This window comes from Tetrao urogallus (genome assembly GCF_951394365.1).
Source record: "Tetrao urogallus genome assembly, chromosome: 18".
NCBI classification, from domain to species: domain Eukaryota; kingdom Metazoa; phylum Chordata; class Aves; order Galliformes; family Phasianidae; genus Tetrao; species Tetrao urogallus.
The window spans coordinates 127,481-143,808 of NC_136831.1; the positions used below are offsets into that span (position 1 = coordinate 127,481).

The window sequence follows — 16,328 nt, forward strand, 5'->3', positions numbered from 1 at the left end:
GGATAGAATAACAAACTGGACTGATAAAAGTAATGCTGTTGATGTAGTACACTTGGAACTTTGACTTGATGAAAAAGGCTTTATTAGTTTTCAAACAAAAGCTAGAGTAATTCCAGAGTAAGAAGGCCCATATCTAAATAGATTAGAAATTCATTTTTCTGATAACCAAACAATCGTTCACAGTAGGATGTGTTACTATCTCAAGCAGGGACAAATTCTAGGTGTTCTGTTAACACCCTGAAATAAAACACAAGGTCATTACTGACAGAGATTGTACACTATACAAAGACTGGGGAAGGGTCAGATATTAAAGAGATCAAATTGTTTCTACAAAACAGTATGGACTGCTCAGAAAATGAGCAAAAATATGCACAGCAACACTTCAAAAATAAATCTGCATTCCTAGCAGAAAATATGAAATTTGGGCTAAAAAAAAAAAAAAAAAAAAAAAAAAAAGAGACTGCAGCTTAGAAAGCAGTAACTCTGCAAATTATTTGTTGAAAAACAGCTGGCCATTTAAGGCAACGGCTAAAAAATCTACTGTGATCTTTTGTTGTACTAACAAGGGAACATAAAGCTCAAATTATTCTCAAGTTTAGCTCAAGCACAAACTGTTACTGGAATATTTATGGGTTGTGGAGATTCATAATTCTACAGTGATCCTGAAGCACTGGAGAAAGCTAAGAGGAAAGCCAAAACAAATATTAGAGAATTGGCAGTTATGCTTGCAGTGACTCAAGGTGTTTAAGAAGTTCAGGTGTTTAAAAAGTTTACTTAATCAAAGAGATGGTATAAGGGATTGTGAGCAGTTACCACAGAACAGAAACTTTATTGATTTGTTCTTAAATCTATGAGACAAAGGAGGTTAAGTTTCAAGTGCTGGAAATCAGATTCTACAAAAATGCTCACACATGAATGTCAATTTTTAACACTAAATCATTACTGAAACAACCTGTCAAAAGCAGCAGGAATATTTTCAAACCAACATCAAACCCCCTACTAAAAGGAATGCTGCTATAATGCAACCATAGTAATGAAACTTGAGGCAGGGGCTCCTTTGGGGCAGCCAGTGGTATCTGCCATGCAGTTACAACTAACTGATCATAAGAGTTGCCTATGGCCTTAAAAAAAAAAAAAAAAAAAAAAAAAAAGAAATCAAAGAGCTTGAATGTAATGGGAGGGTGCAGAAGATGGAGAGAAGTGTCACACACGCCAAATGACTGAAGAAGGTCTTACACTTTAAACAGAATATAGAGAATGAAAGAGTGAAATAGAGATGCCAAAAGTACACTTCCCTAGTGAAGAGTGAGAATGACTAAGGCACACTACAATGGTTTTTCTGCAGCAACAAAGATGGAGGATTGAGTTTGAGATGTCACAGAAAGAGCTGGTTGGACAGAATGAGTTGCCTGTATAAGAAGATACAAAAGAACAACACAGGTGCAAATGTGAGTAACAAGGCAAATGGATATGTTGAGAATGAGGAAGTATGGAAGCTAAGGAGTTCTGATGCGTAGGGCAAGAGATGGTTCTAAGGATAGTAACAAAGTGATGCTGAGAACAGATGGAAAATGTAGGAAGGAGGAAACACTGAAAAGGGATGGTAAAGGTGCAATTGGGCCATTGGAGGGGGAAGCATGAGTTCATCCTCCCAGTTTAGTCGTGTACAACCTATAGGGCAGAGAACAGAAAACAGAACCAGGACCATGGAGGCCAAGGAAGAACATGAAGGAGAGAGAAACTTCGTTCAAGCACAGGCTTAGCAGAAATCAGCAGAGACAACAAACAGCACAGTGCACCTCACCAATGTTGCCACTGGGAGAAAATAAGAGACACCCATCAGCATATCCAGTTCAGAATCACATATCCATCAGACTACCAAATTTCCATTTGCCAAACCAGAACAGTCACCAGAAATTTGCCTTACTTTCTGACCCACTGGCAAGGCTAGGTCTGCAAGCCAAGCCCCAGAGCCTCAAGAAAGGGCTGCTCAGCCCACAGGTTATAACAAAGGATCTTACGTATCACATTCCTTCTCCATGGCTTAATTTCTCTAGTTATGGACACTGTGTGGCATTTATCTCCATGTTGACTCCTCTGACAGTTTACATTTAGCTGATAGAAAGTGCATGCCTTGAAGAGATTTAGGGTATCACTGAATCTTCCTATCACCCTTGGGATATAGAATGCATTTGTAGGCCAGCTGAAAAACTGAAACATCTGTGCAAGAAAAAGTCACATGGTGCTGCAGGAAAATGATCTAGCCAGGACACTCAAAGATCCAACAGGTTTTTTTGATTACGTGCCAAATGCACTGTCCTTGCTTCACAGAGCCCTTCTCATCTACTGCTCCTTTCTCTGCAATGGTTTGATGTGGACAGATACCTACCAGCGAGGTGGATGAGGCCTTACTCATCTGGGCCAAGACTCTGGCTTCTCCAAAGGCTGTAGCAAGAATCCACAGGACAGGAAAAAGCAATGGAAGGATGGGCAGGACTCCATTCACCTGAAAAAATAATCCAATCACAAGTAAGCACAGAGACAACAAGAAGTTAAACCTGTTATACAACCTCTTTTCCACCAGAGTGGACTGGTAAAAGGCAACAGCAGGAAGTACATAGACAGCTTGCACTGAAAGCAACACAGTATAGGGGGAGGCACAGAAGGGGAGACACACATACCCTTAAGAGTTTGTAATGAAGAAGGCTATGAATAAATTGCATCAACTTGTAGCTGTTTTTTCTTTTTGCTGAATTTAGCATAAGCTCTTAAAGTTTAAAAGAAAAACATACCACATACATATGTGTATTTACAGATATGGATACACGGTGAGAAAGAAAGAGAAAACAAAGAACAACACAGAAGGAACAGACAGGGTAGTGTTATTGTTCTTCACCACTGAGAGCTCTTGGGTCTGATGTGCACAGGGCAGTGCGTACACAGGATGTTGTCATGGAATGAAGCAAGTTGCTGATGGAGGGAATTGCCACAGCGGTGCTTTGGGGTAGAAAGGGGTAGTGGAGCTCAGCACATTCTTTACCTGTAGCTGAAGAAGAGTATGCTGCCAAGAAGCAATTCCAGGAGCTTTGAAAACGAAGCGCACAGCATTGGTGATTAGGAAGCCAGCCTGCAATTCAGAGTTGACACCATCAGCAAATTACTGGTACTTGTAAGGAAGTTTTTGCTTCCTCATAACATTCTCAGCCCTGAGAAAAAAATCTGGAGGATACACTTGGTCTGCTGTTCTTCACTCTCATAGATGGGCAGCTCAGTAGTTCTGCTCCTCTGCACTCCTGAAGATACACGTCAGCTGCATGAGTTAGAGCTGGGCCACAATTTCCTGTTGACAGCTGCAAATTCTTCACCTTTATTGACAAAACACAGCTATATTCAATACCAAAGGCTTGAAATGAGACCTACCAGTACAATAGGGACAGCATATTTCAACATCACAGACTGTACAGTGAATCTCTCATTATCCAGGGCTGTCACAGGACGTGACAACGCCATTTCCAGACACCACCTGAAAAAACAGAAAACAGCTTGCAATTTTAGGAAACAAGATCCTAGCCCTGCACTTTTCTCAGATAGAAACTGTGTTCAGCCTTTGCTAACAAGGAGAGCCTTTGAAAGAGAAACCAAGACTCGACAGCTTTAAGATGGAGAATATCTTTTTTTTTTTTCCCCCCAAAATGTGGCTTGCTTTCAAGTTGGAATGGATGCAGTGATTTTATAATTATCTCAAGATCCTGGCCTCTGAGTTACAGAAGATGCCACTGGCCAGAGATTTATCAATTAATCTACATCCTCAGTCTCAATCTCTGAGATTTAAAATAATCTCAACGGGGTCAAAAATCTCTGCTATCAAATGCATGAAATCTATGACCTCCCTGCATTGTTTAAATTGACTTTGAAAGTAATGAGCAGTAATGCATATGTTAGCATGCATGTTTTTAAATATCAGTCTATCAGCTAACAAGGACAAGTGAAGACAAACAGTAACAATCTTACAGCAAGGCATTCCTAGGTAATACAGATGACACAGCAAAGCATATTAGGAAATTCCTGGGCTGGACTGGTAAAATTTCATTTTTTTCCTGATACAAGGCATCAGCAAGGATCAAGATAAGCTGTGAAACCGTTGAGCACAGTATTTAACTCACCTGACATTATCAATTATTGGAGTCTTCAAGACACGGAACAGACGATACAGCTGAGGGTTCTGAGGTCCCTTTTTCACTTCTCCTCTTGGGGAGGGTGGAGGTGAGAAAGGTGGAAATAGATCTCCTGGCTCCAGAACTATGTGCTCATCATCCTAGAAAAGAAGTCAGTGAGCCAAAGGCTGCTCATCTGGGGCCTCAGTGGAATCCCGTTTCCACGGACTGGAGGTTGAGTCCAGCAGCATTTCTCCCACCACAAGTGATAATACACACTTGTCACAGTTCTCTGTCAGCTCTCAAAAATTCATTAGTTAAACTGCTGCTTCAAACTCGAAGCAAAATTAAATGCTTGTGGGCCTTCAGAAGTAACAAAACACACCTGGTTATTCATGAATTTTAGCATTTCATAGAATCATGGAGTGGCCTGGAACCTCAAAAACCATCTAGTTTGAACCCTCCTGGTATGCGCAGGGTTGCCAACCACCAGACCAGGCTGCCCAAAGCCACATCTAGCACGGCTTTGAATGCCTCCAGGGATGAGGCATCCACAACCTCCTTGGGCAACCTGTTCCAATGCATCACCACCCTCTGAGTGAAAACTTCCTCCTAATATCTAACCTAAGTCTTTGCTGTCTTAGTTTAAAAGCATTTGGAGTAAAAGTCAAAATTAACAACAAAGGTAAGTAAATGTCAAGCTTTAAACTGTTGCTAAGCTTCTTTAAGCAGCAAACTCTTTGCATAGATTTTGCAATTGATTTGCTAATGTACTTCTATTCCAGGTAGTTTATGTTACTTTCTTTCACACTAAATCAATCAGTAGCAAGAAGGTCAAAACAGACAAACTCACTGCTCCACATAAAAAACAGGACAAAGTAGAGGGATTGCATATCATATCATCCTACTGGACAGATTTATTATACTTAAATCAGCAGCATATTACACTTAACCCTTGACCTGGAAAATGGATGAATGGAGATATGGTGCTTCAGCATCACATTAGTGTCTCCAGTCTGTTGGGTTTGGGTGTTTTTAAGGAAGATAGAGCTGTCTAACAAAGCACTTTCTTTGAACTGGAGTTTCAAAGCATTTCAAAGGTCAGAAGAATCAAATATTCCCATAATTCATACTTTGAGATTTCGAGTATTAATAAGAAAAGGCCAGGGAACTAAGACAAGAAAGTTACCTTAATTCCTCTCAGAGAAGCAAACGATTCCTGTCCTGGCCTCAAAGCAATGACATCTCCTTCTACTAACAGGCTTACAGGCAGGTTCACAAGTTGACCATCCCTGTATGCCCAATGAAGGGACCAGGATGGGGCATAAGGCATATGGAGATCAGGGTACATGGAGTCTGGCCATTTCACCTCTTTGCTAAGTGTATCTGAAAGCACACGATGTGAAGGAATTACGTGATAAAATTTGGAAGAGGCCAATCATACATCAATTTACATTTCATAGTGGCTATAGGCCCTCCAGTGCTAAGACTGGTCCATGCCCATGAACTTTAACCTTGTTAGCTTTCCCTTCCCCCCCTCCGCCCTCTATAATCAATTAAACACTGTCACATGGTAACATTAAATACATACTCATACAGTGAAAAAGCTAGGGAATGTCTTAAAGGTGTCACACTGAAATGAACTGCCACCTTGAGTTCAAAAGCCCCCATTGAGAAGATGCTTATGTACAGCAATTTATTTCCTTCTGTTCTATGTTGTAGCACAATCTCACATTTTCTTCTTTCATCATCTGCAGCAAGGCAGATACTTTTGTAAGAAATTTGGGATTTGAATTACTCCAAAGCACAGACACAACACACACCTATCTGGTAACATACCAGATGGAAGTGCATGGCCACAACACAGCTCAAAATAATGATTCCACAGGACAGGCATGACATAGGACACAACTATCACTCCTGTTTCTGTGTAACATAGGGCAAGGCTAGTAAGCTCAATTAATAATACATGATCAAGTTTTGGAGAAAAATCCAATGTGGTGGAAATACAAATCCAAATGACAGACAGATGAATGAGGCCTCACCATTTATCTTATCAATGATCATCTGAAGTCTTCTCTCCACCTCTTTACACTTCAGCCTCTCCTGACGTCCAATCATGAAGAGATCCAAGAGGAGAAGGAGGAAGAGTGCCAATGCATTAACTATTTCGGCGCCTTGGCTTTGCACAGCAAAAACAGAAGAAAGCAGAAAGCAGTTGAGTTTTGAGTAAGTGAGCAGAATATGCTGCCAGCCACCCACAGAGATAAATGCACATCTGTTCAATTGTTTATTCCTACATCCCAAAGACTCATGTTTAAAAAAGAAAAGCAGAGAAGCCACAACCACACTGCTTCAAGAACCAGGGAAGTTTGAAAAGACCTGTCTCAATTAAAAAACACCCTTACAAATACAGTCAAGCATGTTATGGTTCTTGTAACCATAAAGTAGTTTCTCTTATGAGTCACTAACTTCTCTAGTTTCAAAATCCTCCTGAACAATTCTAACGCCTCAGGATTTTTTAAGTTCTAGGAAAACTGTAGAAAGAAAATCTCATTCTCTCCACAAGATGCTCTATGGGTAGATTAGAAGTAGAATTAAGTTAGTTGAAGTTTTGTGGAAGGGAGAGGGACAGAATTACCAGAACATGTTCACGATTACACAGAATGAGGGACAATGATGATACGTCAGCCATACACAGAATCAAGAGGATGCAAAATTATCGTTTGCTTCAGTCAACCAGTAAATGATTTTTTGCTTACTTTCCCTGTGGCTGGCTCCCAGAGCAACAGAGCAGCAACACCACTGCCAGAAGCATCAGAGATGCACCAGGCCAGTGGAAACAGGAGCAACGGTTACCATGGTACAAAAAACTGCTTCTCCATGCCTCCTACAAAAGGAAAGCAGCAGAAAGCATTCATAAAATACAAAGCTAAGTATTCAAAAAAGTAGAGGAAAGATAAAGGCAGCATTAACAGACACTCCAAGGTGAACACAACTTTGTAAATCCCTTTAGAATTAAACAGAGCATCCCAGATCAGCTATGCAAATGCTACAGCACTAAAGATTGTTCAGCTGGGGAGTCTGGGTGTGCATTGCTATCTTTAGTCTTGCTCGGAAGAATGATAAGACTTCTGTGCCAGGCTACTCCACTGTCACTATCTAGAAAGAAATATCTTTAAGTAGCATAAATAAACACTAGGACTTTGTATTCAATGCATGTACCAGATAAACACGGAGGACAAGGGAAGACCGTTGAGTTCCACTTCTCTTTCTCTCCACTTGATATGGCTCTCCTGCACACACTGCCATTAGTGGCTCTAGAAGATGTTAGATCCTTCATAGTTGAAGCTAAGATCCTGAAGAACACCAGCAGCCACAAGAGAAGTGCTGAGAAATGTACCCCTAGGTAATTCCTTGCTTTGTTCCCAAAGACTTTGGCAGCTCTAAACCTGGAAACTTTGACTGCTGCGGCTGCAAAGAGGAAATGCAGCCAACTTTCAGTTAATCCTCCACTTTGCTTTGAAAAGGGGAAAATGAGCAAAACCTAATGCTGTTTGGTGTCTTACCTTCCATGAAGTCACTTTTTTCCGTTCCTTCTGATGTCCCTCCAGTAGTGTTGTCAACTGGTCTCTCAAGATCATAAGGGCTTTCTTTGTGGTAAGGCCCAAACCTGAGGTCATCTCATCCTGAAGTGCCAGAAAAACAAACTGTTTAGTACTTTCCTATTTCCCTTTTCAGCTTGTTTCTGGTGGCTAACTGAGCACCCTACTGTGAATGCCTCGCACTCATCACAACCAGTTTGATTATTTATTTCCCTGAAATCATCTCTCTTCTAGTGACTGCTGGCTGAAATTATAGCACTTATATAGTCATACACCAAGCCATTTCTGCAAAACAATGTTCTTCTTAGCAGTGACTGGGGACAATACTAAGAAAGACTGCTCAGTTCTGAGGTTACAGACACCTGAACTGGTATCAGCTTATAGAGACAACAGAACGCAGATGGTTACACTGAAATTTTATTGACATGGGATAGATTTTGCTAACATAACTAACAACTAAGCAGTAGAATACTTGCAGTGCTAAAAAAGAGGGGTCCAGTTTCTACAACTGCTAATTACAAATTTTAGTTCTGTACTCTGCTTCAGTGGCTACAAAATCTCCCAGATTTAAGTGCTAGGCCACTCAACAGTTCAGGAGGAGATTATTCCAGCATCAACAAATCCTTTCACAAGAGAAAGCACTGGAGTCTTTAGTGCTGAATTGTGAGAACGTACAGGTGAGGCATTCTGGCTTGAAGGGAGCACATGCAGTCCAAACTACTACTCCTTCATTATTCAGTAAAGAGGCAAGAGCCTGAAAGGATGCAACCCAAGGGAGAGCTATTTGGGCAGCACTGCCATAAGTTTCTGATTATCACGAAAGTAGGGCAAATGCTTGAGTTTCCAGGATAAGAACACAAGCATTTACCTTCCTTTCAAATCCGAGACTGCTGAGAGGTACTGGGACTACCAGATCACTGAAAGTGAATCAAGGAAAAGCAGGCAGGTGGCTGCTGCGAATACCATGGTACTGCACAATAGAATTTCTCGTTTGCATTTCATGCTTTAATAGAAATATCACCTTATGTCACCTTAAGGTGACAGTGAACAGAATATCCTCCACATTAGCAGTGCGCAGGTGTATCATGCTGTTTACAGAGTACAGACCTACTAAACACAGAGCAGGCAGGAAGCTTCCCTCAGCTCCCACTAGTGTGACACATATTCTAGCAAATACAGTTCAGGCGGGATCTGCGGCTTTTCCCGCTACTGCAGTCACAAGCTCTTCCCAGCTCTCTACTGTTCAGCTATACGCACGGACATCCAGCTCTGCAAATGCATCTCAACTCTGGTTTGCACTTTTCTTCATGTTCCATGAATAAGTGTTTTTGTTGATGAACTTCTACTAGAAATTAACCTTGCACTTTGAATCCATTTGCTCTGATGACTCAATCAAAAACTGTAACAGCAGTGTCAAGAAACAGCTGATAGCTGCTCTTTAAAATATCATCCAGGCATTCACCTCTCCCTCCCCCCCCCAACTTATCAGGCACAATTTGAAACAGCAAATTCTGGCCACGCAGTCTAGTAGTGCTGCTTTAGCTGCAATTTTTTAGAAATAAAAATAAACCTGCTTAGTTTTCATTCTCCGTGTCACTTTTAGGAATTGAGGAAGCAGTTCTGTATTGTTCTTGGAAGCAGCTCAGGTATCAGCAGCACAGGACTAAACATAGAATTCGCCTAAAGACTCCCGAAGGAGAAGATGGCAGGCAGCAAACTGGCAACAGGCACACCATGGCACCATGGGAGTGCTGCAAGCAGGAGTGCCTGAGAGCAACACAGAGTAAGCATCAGCCACGTTCTCTCTCTCCTGACTGCTAGCTGACTGGGGCACAGCAAAGCACTCAGAAAAACATTTACCCTTTCTTTCCAACAGTGAGAAAGAAGTCAGATACTGATAAGGCGGAAACTGAAATGTAGCAATGGGGGACTTTAACCAAAAAGCAAGATCTGCTTAAACACCACTGAGTCGATCCCAACCAGTACAGAAGAAATGTGAGGAAACCTGTGCTTAATGACAACATTTAATACAGCGATGTACTCCTAGAAAGTGTCACATCATAGTAGGGAGCAAGTAAGAGAAGGGAGCAAATTCAGAGGGAACCAAGAAGTTTCCTGAAACATTTGCACACCTGCTCCAATCTTAACACAGGTGTTATGGTTTTGCCATAGGATCGGTCAAGGAAAGAAGATGCAGTAGGTAAGAAAGAACAAAGTCTGGAAGGGATGATGAGGAAGAAGAATAAAGATTTTTAAGCACCCATCTTGACACTTAAAACATGGAGTTTATGATAAAGTAAGCAGATAGAGCCAGGTAAACAAACACTGTAATATTGTTAGTGAACTGCCTGTGCTAACTCAGAAAACCATAGGTTTGGCTCTCCAGGGAAGAAACCAGAAGCAGCTCAGAACTAGAAGTGGAGCAGTATCAATAGACTTAGTGTTGCTTTCCCCCTCCGTAGTTCGACATAGGGATATCAGTTGCCAAATACCAAATCCAGGAGTTTGTTTCAACAGCCTTGCCTGCCTCAGAGCAAAAAGGTTTCCTTTCTCTTCCTCATGCTTTCAGGTTGCATATAGGAAAACGCTGTTTATCATCTGCATTTTCTCTTACAATGACAAGTTATTCCTGAGCATCGCCACCTAGTCATGTCTGCTTCCTGTATGAAGTTTTAGTATTCTGAATTCCTCTTATTTTCATGCAGCCATCACACATCCACAGTAGCATATTTATTTACTGTATCAGTATTTATATAATATGTGTTGTTGAATATGTGCCAAACATTTGTTAAACAATACTGGAGCACAAATATATGTTCTGCATTATAAAACTCACTCTTTCCACTGCTTCTATATGCATGTACACTTATTCAACCTTACACGGCAGTAGATACATTTTGTCCTCTGTGGATTTGGTTCTTGCAGAATAAAGCTTCTCACCAAGATTACAGTGCATTTCAACATAATTGCCTTTAAAAAGACTGTTAAAAAAAAAAAAAAGTGAATAGGAATCAGAAGATTTGCTAGAGGGTTCAGTTTTCATAGATTGCAATTCCACCTCTCTGATTCAGAGTGGTATGGAAAGCTCCTACTAGGAAGCTGTCAGATTCTTTCCCTCTCTCCAAGATGCATACACTAAGTCCCCTTTTTCAACACTTTGACTCAACTGCTTCTCAGATTTCAACAGTTGGAGGCAGGAAACTGTGCAAGAGAATCTTCTTCCTTTTTCTGAGAGCTATTTTGCATTGCTCTAGCAGAAACAAGAACGCGTCTTTTAATTTAACTGCTATATTTTTCACGCTATTAATCTAATTCATTGATTACACCTCATGAAATGTGTTATTCACAGCTTCAAAAACACATGAAAAGAAACAACTTCACCAGATACATTTGCATAACATAAAGTCAGATTCTTGCTTATAACAAGGCACAATACAACCCAGTGTATAATCAATGGATATTAAGATGTTACAATCACAAAATAAACAAGAGAGGCAAAGTAGATTACGATAACAAGAGAGAATAAATGGAAGGCTTACCCTTATGCTGGGCTCACCCACAAAACACCAGAAGAGGCAATCTCCAGAAGAGATCCTTCTCCCCTGGTAGCCAGCTCTTCAATAGGTCTAGGAGGGGTGCAGCCAGGCTCCACCTCTTCCGGCAGCACAGGTGAATTGCCTTCACCTGTGCTCCTGTGGCTGATTCATGGCTCACCTCAGGTGATCAATCAGAGGTTCAGGCCGTGACTCAGCAGTTCCCATACACCCACGGTGCAGCTTTTTTTTGTCCAATCAAAGGGGATGGCAGACCATATACACAAAAGCACGCCATTTCTTCAGGCAACATTTCTTACAGCAAGATAGTGCTAGAGAGTGATTTATTTTTGTTCTAAAGTAAATCATACTTCAGTGTGCTACAGCTCTGTCCAAGTGTGGCTGCTGAGTTAGTGCTCAGGCTATCTATAATAATATCTATAATAATGGTTATTATGTATATATGCAGATACAGATATCTGTAGCATGACAGATGTACCAGCAAAGCTAGGAGATAGCCACTCTAGGCAAAGGTTTCCCCGTTGTTACCTACATCCTTGGTCTCAGTTACGTGTTTTGTCTTTGTTGGTGTTCACCCAGTTACTTTTAAAAAGAGATCTATCCTGATTCCACAAGTGTGCTTGCCAAGTGACCCAAAACATATAAAGCTTCTACCCTTACCTATTTCCACTCCAGACGTAATAATGAAGGACAATCTCTTCACTGAGAATCTGGGCTGTCAGCAACAGCTGGATTCTGCTTCTGCCATAGATTTCTGCGTGACGAGGAAAATCTAAAGCTCTTCTGTGCTTTAGTTTCTTGTCTCTACAATGGGACTATTAACTCCCTACCAGCCGTATGTACGTGAAACTATAATATTCACCAACTCTATTGAACACTACTGGAAAGCACAGAAAAGAAGAAATGCATGTTGATATTTGCATAATTCAGGCAGCTCCACTAAGCACATCATAGCTCTATGGGAACTACTGTCTTTAGGACTGGACATACAGGGAAAGGTACCAGAAGGCACAAATGAACACAGCTATTAAAACGTGTCACCTGATAAGAACCTGGCAGCCACAGCTTAATTGTTGGTGGTCTCAAATAAAATGAAAAAAGCTAAGTCTTCTGCAAAGCATTGCCCAGATTAATGGACAGAGAACAGTCAACAACTGTCTCCTTCCTCTATCTGCAGCAGCAGTATGAAAGGCAGCCCAGAACCCCCCACCCCAGGACAAATGAGGCCCCACAGCATGGTAACTGAGTGCCTGGGGGGGCTTCCCTGGGGAAGCTGCTTTAAAAGCTCTCTGCTGCTCATCACCTGTAGACTTACACCGCAAAGAAACAGAGCAGCAGAAGCAACAATCTCTGATATGTGGCCAGAGCAGCACTAATTGGCTACGTTTTGCTTGGAACAGAGTCCATTTCATAGCACACAATGACATTCAAATTTTATGCCCTCTGTGAAGCACAGAGTAAGATGCCAACAGGCACAATCAACCTTTCTACATGGGTAATGCAAAGCTCAGTGCTTTCTTTCTCCCTCAGCTAGTAGCAGCTTAGCAGTACAACTGTTCTGAATTGCACCTTTGCTTGTCCATTCCTTTGGTCCTGTTTGCAGCAGCACATTCCCAGCCACAGTTCCTTGCTCCACCAGGCTGCTGTCAGGATGAGGCAGAGTTTATGCAGTGCCTTGAAGCTCAGAGATCAGTTACGGCTCTGTATTTATTTATTCTGTTTTTGATACACACTATGGTGCTTTACGCCAATGCAGAGCTTATTCCAGAGGATGTTAATCTCCTCTCTCAGACAAGTTCAGAAATTCAAATGTTCAGAAATTCACAGAACTTCAGCAATTCTTTCGTCTTCCCATTAGTTTCTTTCCCACGACCACTTTTTATCTGAAGACTCTGAGGACTAAAAGTACTATATAGCCTGGCAGATGCACCACAAAACATGTTTAAAAGGAATACTGCTGTTCAACAGCCACAGATCAAAGCACACAGAAGAAACAGACAAATTTAAGTCAAAAGGTAGAGGAGTAGCAAAGCAGGTGCTAAATTCATCTCTGCCCCCTCCCATTAGTCCTACAGTTAAACCTGTGATTTAAAACAAGGCTTCTCTTACCAACCCCTCCAACAACAAAGCCATTCCCTTGCTAAAAATCTTCACTGCTTCATGTCCTGCTATAACGTCTTTCCTCAAAACCTCCAAGCATTTCATGCAGAGCTTATTCACATCAGCTTTTCTCATCAGGCAAGATGCAGGCTAGGGAAGGAGAGAGGGAAAGCCATTTTGAATTTAAACATTAAGAGAGAGAAACTTACTTTGAGGCATTTGCCTTGGTGGGTGATCCAGAAATCAGCCTGCTTAAAGAGCATCTGGCCTACACTCCTGAGCCACTTATACAGCAACTTGCACTGCTGCTGCTCTCCAAAAATGAGAGCAGAGAAGGAGAGAGAGAAAGACTGTGCGCAGCCCAGCACTGCAGAGAATGAGACAGAAGCAGCAGAGTGAAGCACCAGTCTGCTGATTAATTCAGCCTGTTTCAGTCACGCTGCAGAGCAAGCAAGGAGGCGGTGGATGGAGGTGGGGGATGGAGGAGAGAAAGGGAAAAAGACAGAGACAGAAGGAAGTTTGCCCATAGCCCCAGACATCTGAAAGAATGGTCCTTCATCAGAGTTGATTCAGCTAGAATCCCTCGGATCCCTAGAATTCCCTGTCTGTAGAGATGCATATGCACGCATAGTAAGGGCTGATGCCGACAGACAGGGCTCTCTAGAAAAACAGATGGCAAATCAGATGGGACAAAATGCTTTAAAATATACTATAGAAGAAGGAACACCTAAGCAGCCAAGGGACAAAAAACAGGTAAGAGACAGAGAGCCCCAGGAATGCTGATTTCCCTATGTAACTCGAGGAGAATCATCCAGGGGACTCCATAGCTTTGAATTCAAGCTCAACTTAAAAATGAATAGGATGGCTACAGGTCCAGTCTGAGGTGTTCCTGCCCTCTTTTCCTGTTGATAGTGTGTCTTAGTTTCAGCCAGGATGGAATTGTATTCTCCAGAGTCCCAATTGAAACTAAGACATAGAGAAAACAGCAAATGCCCCAATAGCATTCACACATCCTGCACCACCCTATCTAAACCAAAAGGTGCATAGAGATTCTTCATAGCCATAATCATGTCTGGGGCTCACCGCTTACTGCCAGCTGTTCAGTGCCACAGAGAGGTGAAGAAATAGTGCAGACAGGGAAGGGCTGAGTGCAATGACAGGTAATGAAAAGGCCTTTGGAGGCAAGGAAGGAATGAACTTTCTCTCATTCTCATATTTTGCAGGAATTGCTTCCTTTTTGTTGTTGGAAGTAAACATCTTTCTAAGTGGGTTTTTATATAGCTCCTGCTTCAGTACTGTCCTGATTCTCTCCAAGCTACCCAGCTTTGCAAAGCAATCATTACATCAATTATTTCCTTCCACATAGAAAAGGGTGAAGAACTGGAACCATGTCAATAGCTTGCCAAGGATTATAGCCAATCTGTATAAAATGGAACAGGCATTTACTGCAAAGACTTCCAGTCTCAGCATATTGTGCAGCTCTGAACACCACATGCAGGTGTCAGGACTTGCCTACCAGTCCTAGCCAAAATCTTTACTTCCTCTCCTCACTTGAGAATCAGATGCCTAAATAGACACACTTTATATTCTTTGCTTAAAGCCAGAAATACAGTGATTGTAGGTCTCCATATTGATAATAGATGCAATGTTGATCTAAGACAATTCCTGAAAGAATGAGTTATCATCTTCACGTTGGCACTGAGTTATACTTTGGTATGTCATCTCACAAAGCTCTCAAATCTTGAAAGGAAGCAGCCACCATATTTAATGTCAATTCACTACAGAGCAGGAGGAGAAAAAAGGAAAAAGATATTCTTCATAGTTCTGTGGAGTACTTTTGTTTCCTAGACAACAATTTTTAATTGCAGAAAAGAACAAAATGTCCTAATGGTACATTTTTTTCTTACATACTCTTTTCACTATATTCACCTACTCAGTTTGTCACAAACTAAAAAAGTAAGGGAGAAAAAAAGGAACACTAACTACAATACTGGGCAAATCCTCACATACCATACATGTATCAGCCCCTTTCCAACTTAGTGTTTCTTGTGGCTCTGCATCTTCTGGAGACTTAAATGAATGTGAATAAAGCAACTTGTCAGTAACAGAGCAAGGCCTCTGACATGGTCCCATACCACATCCTTATCTCTAAATTGGAGAGGTATGGACTTAAAGGCAGAACTATTTGGTGGATAAGGAATTGGCTGGGTGGTCAAAGACAGAGGATTGTGGTAAATGACTTCATGTCCAGGCAAAGGGTGCTGATGAGTGGTGACCCTGAGGGGTCTGTCTTGGGTCTGGTACTCTCTAACATCTTTATCAATGACGCAGGTGATGGGATCAAGTACACTCCTGGCAAGTTTGTGGACAACACCAAGTTGAGTTTTGCAGTTGATACAACAGGAGGAAGGGATGCCATCCAAACTCAAAAGGTGGGGCTGTGTAAACTTAATGAGGTTCAACAAAGCCAAGTGCAGGTGTTGCACTCAAGTCAGGACAACCCCAGATACACATACGGATAGGGAGAAGAACTTGAGAGTAGCTGTATCCTGGTATGCATCAGAAGAGCAGTGGCCAGGACAAGGGAGGTGATCGTCCCCCTTACTCTCTGCCCCTGTGAGGCACCATCTGGAGTACTGGGTCCAGATCTGGGACCCCCAACACAGGAAAGATGTGGAGCTTTTAGAAAGGGTCCAGCGGAGAGCCATGAGTATGATCAGAGTGCTGGAGCACCTCTCCTGTGAAGACAGGCTGAGCGAGCTGGGCTTGTTCAGTCTGGAGAAGAGAAGGGTGCAGAAAGACATCTTTATGGCCTTCCAATATCTAAAGGGAGATTATAAACAGGAGTGATATCAACTTTTCACATGTGTAGCGATAGGGCAAGTGGAAATGGTTTTCAAATAAAGGAGGGGAGA

At 41.8% G+C, this 16,328-nt stretch overlaps 1 protein-coding gene across 2 annotated transcripts in view; it reads right to left on the reverse strand.

Moving 5' to 3' along the window:
• TMEM94 (transmembrane protein 94) overlaps positions 1 to 16,328 on the reverse strand; it is a gene marked incomplete at both ends in the record, with an annotated part of 37,805 nt that overhangs the window by 20,559 nt on the left and 918 nt on the right. The window contains 9 exons of one of the 2 annotated variants that reach the window (XM_079544378.1): positions 2,390 to 2,506; positions 3,041 to 3,127; positions 3,421 to 3,523; positions 4,164 to 4,315; positions 5,344 to 5,540; positions 6,200 to 6,336; positions 6,917 to 7,044; positions 7,724 to 7,843; positions 13,623 to 13,676. In XM_079544378.1, coding sequence (XP_079400504.1) covers positions 2,390 to 2,506; positions 3,041 to 3,127; positions 3,421 to 3,523; positions 4,164 to 4,315; positions 5,344 to 5,540; positions 6,200 to 6,336; positions 6,917 to 7,044; positions 7,724 to 7,843; positions 13,623 to 13,676 — 1,095 coding nt within the window. Of the gene's footprint in view, positions 1 to 2,389; positions 2,507 to 3,040; positions 3,128 to 3,420; positions 3,524 to 4,163; positions 4,316 to 5,343; positions 5,541 to 6,199; positions 6,337 to 6,916; positions 7,045 to 7,723; positions 7,844 to 13,622; positions 13,677 to 16,328 lie in introns of those variants that run through there. The other variant, XM_079544379.1, reaches the window with a different exon arrangement.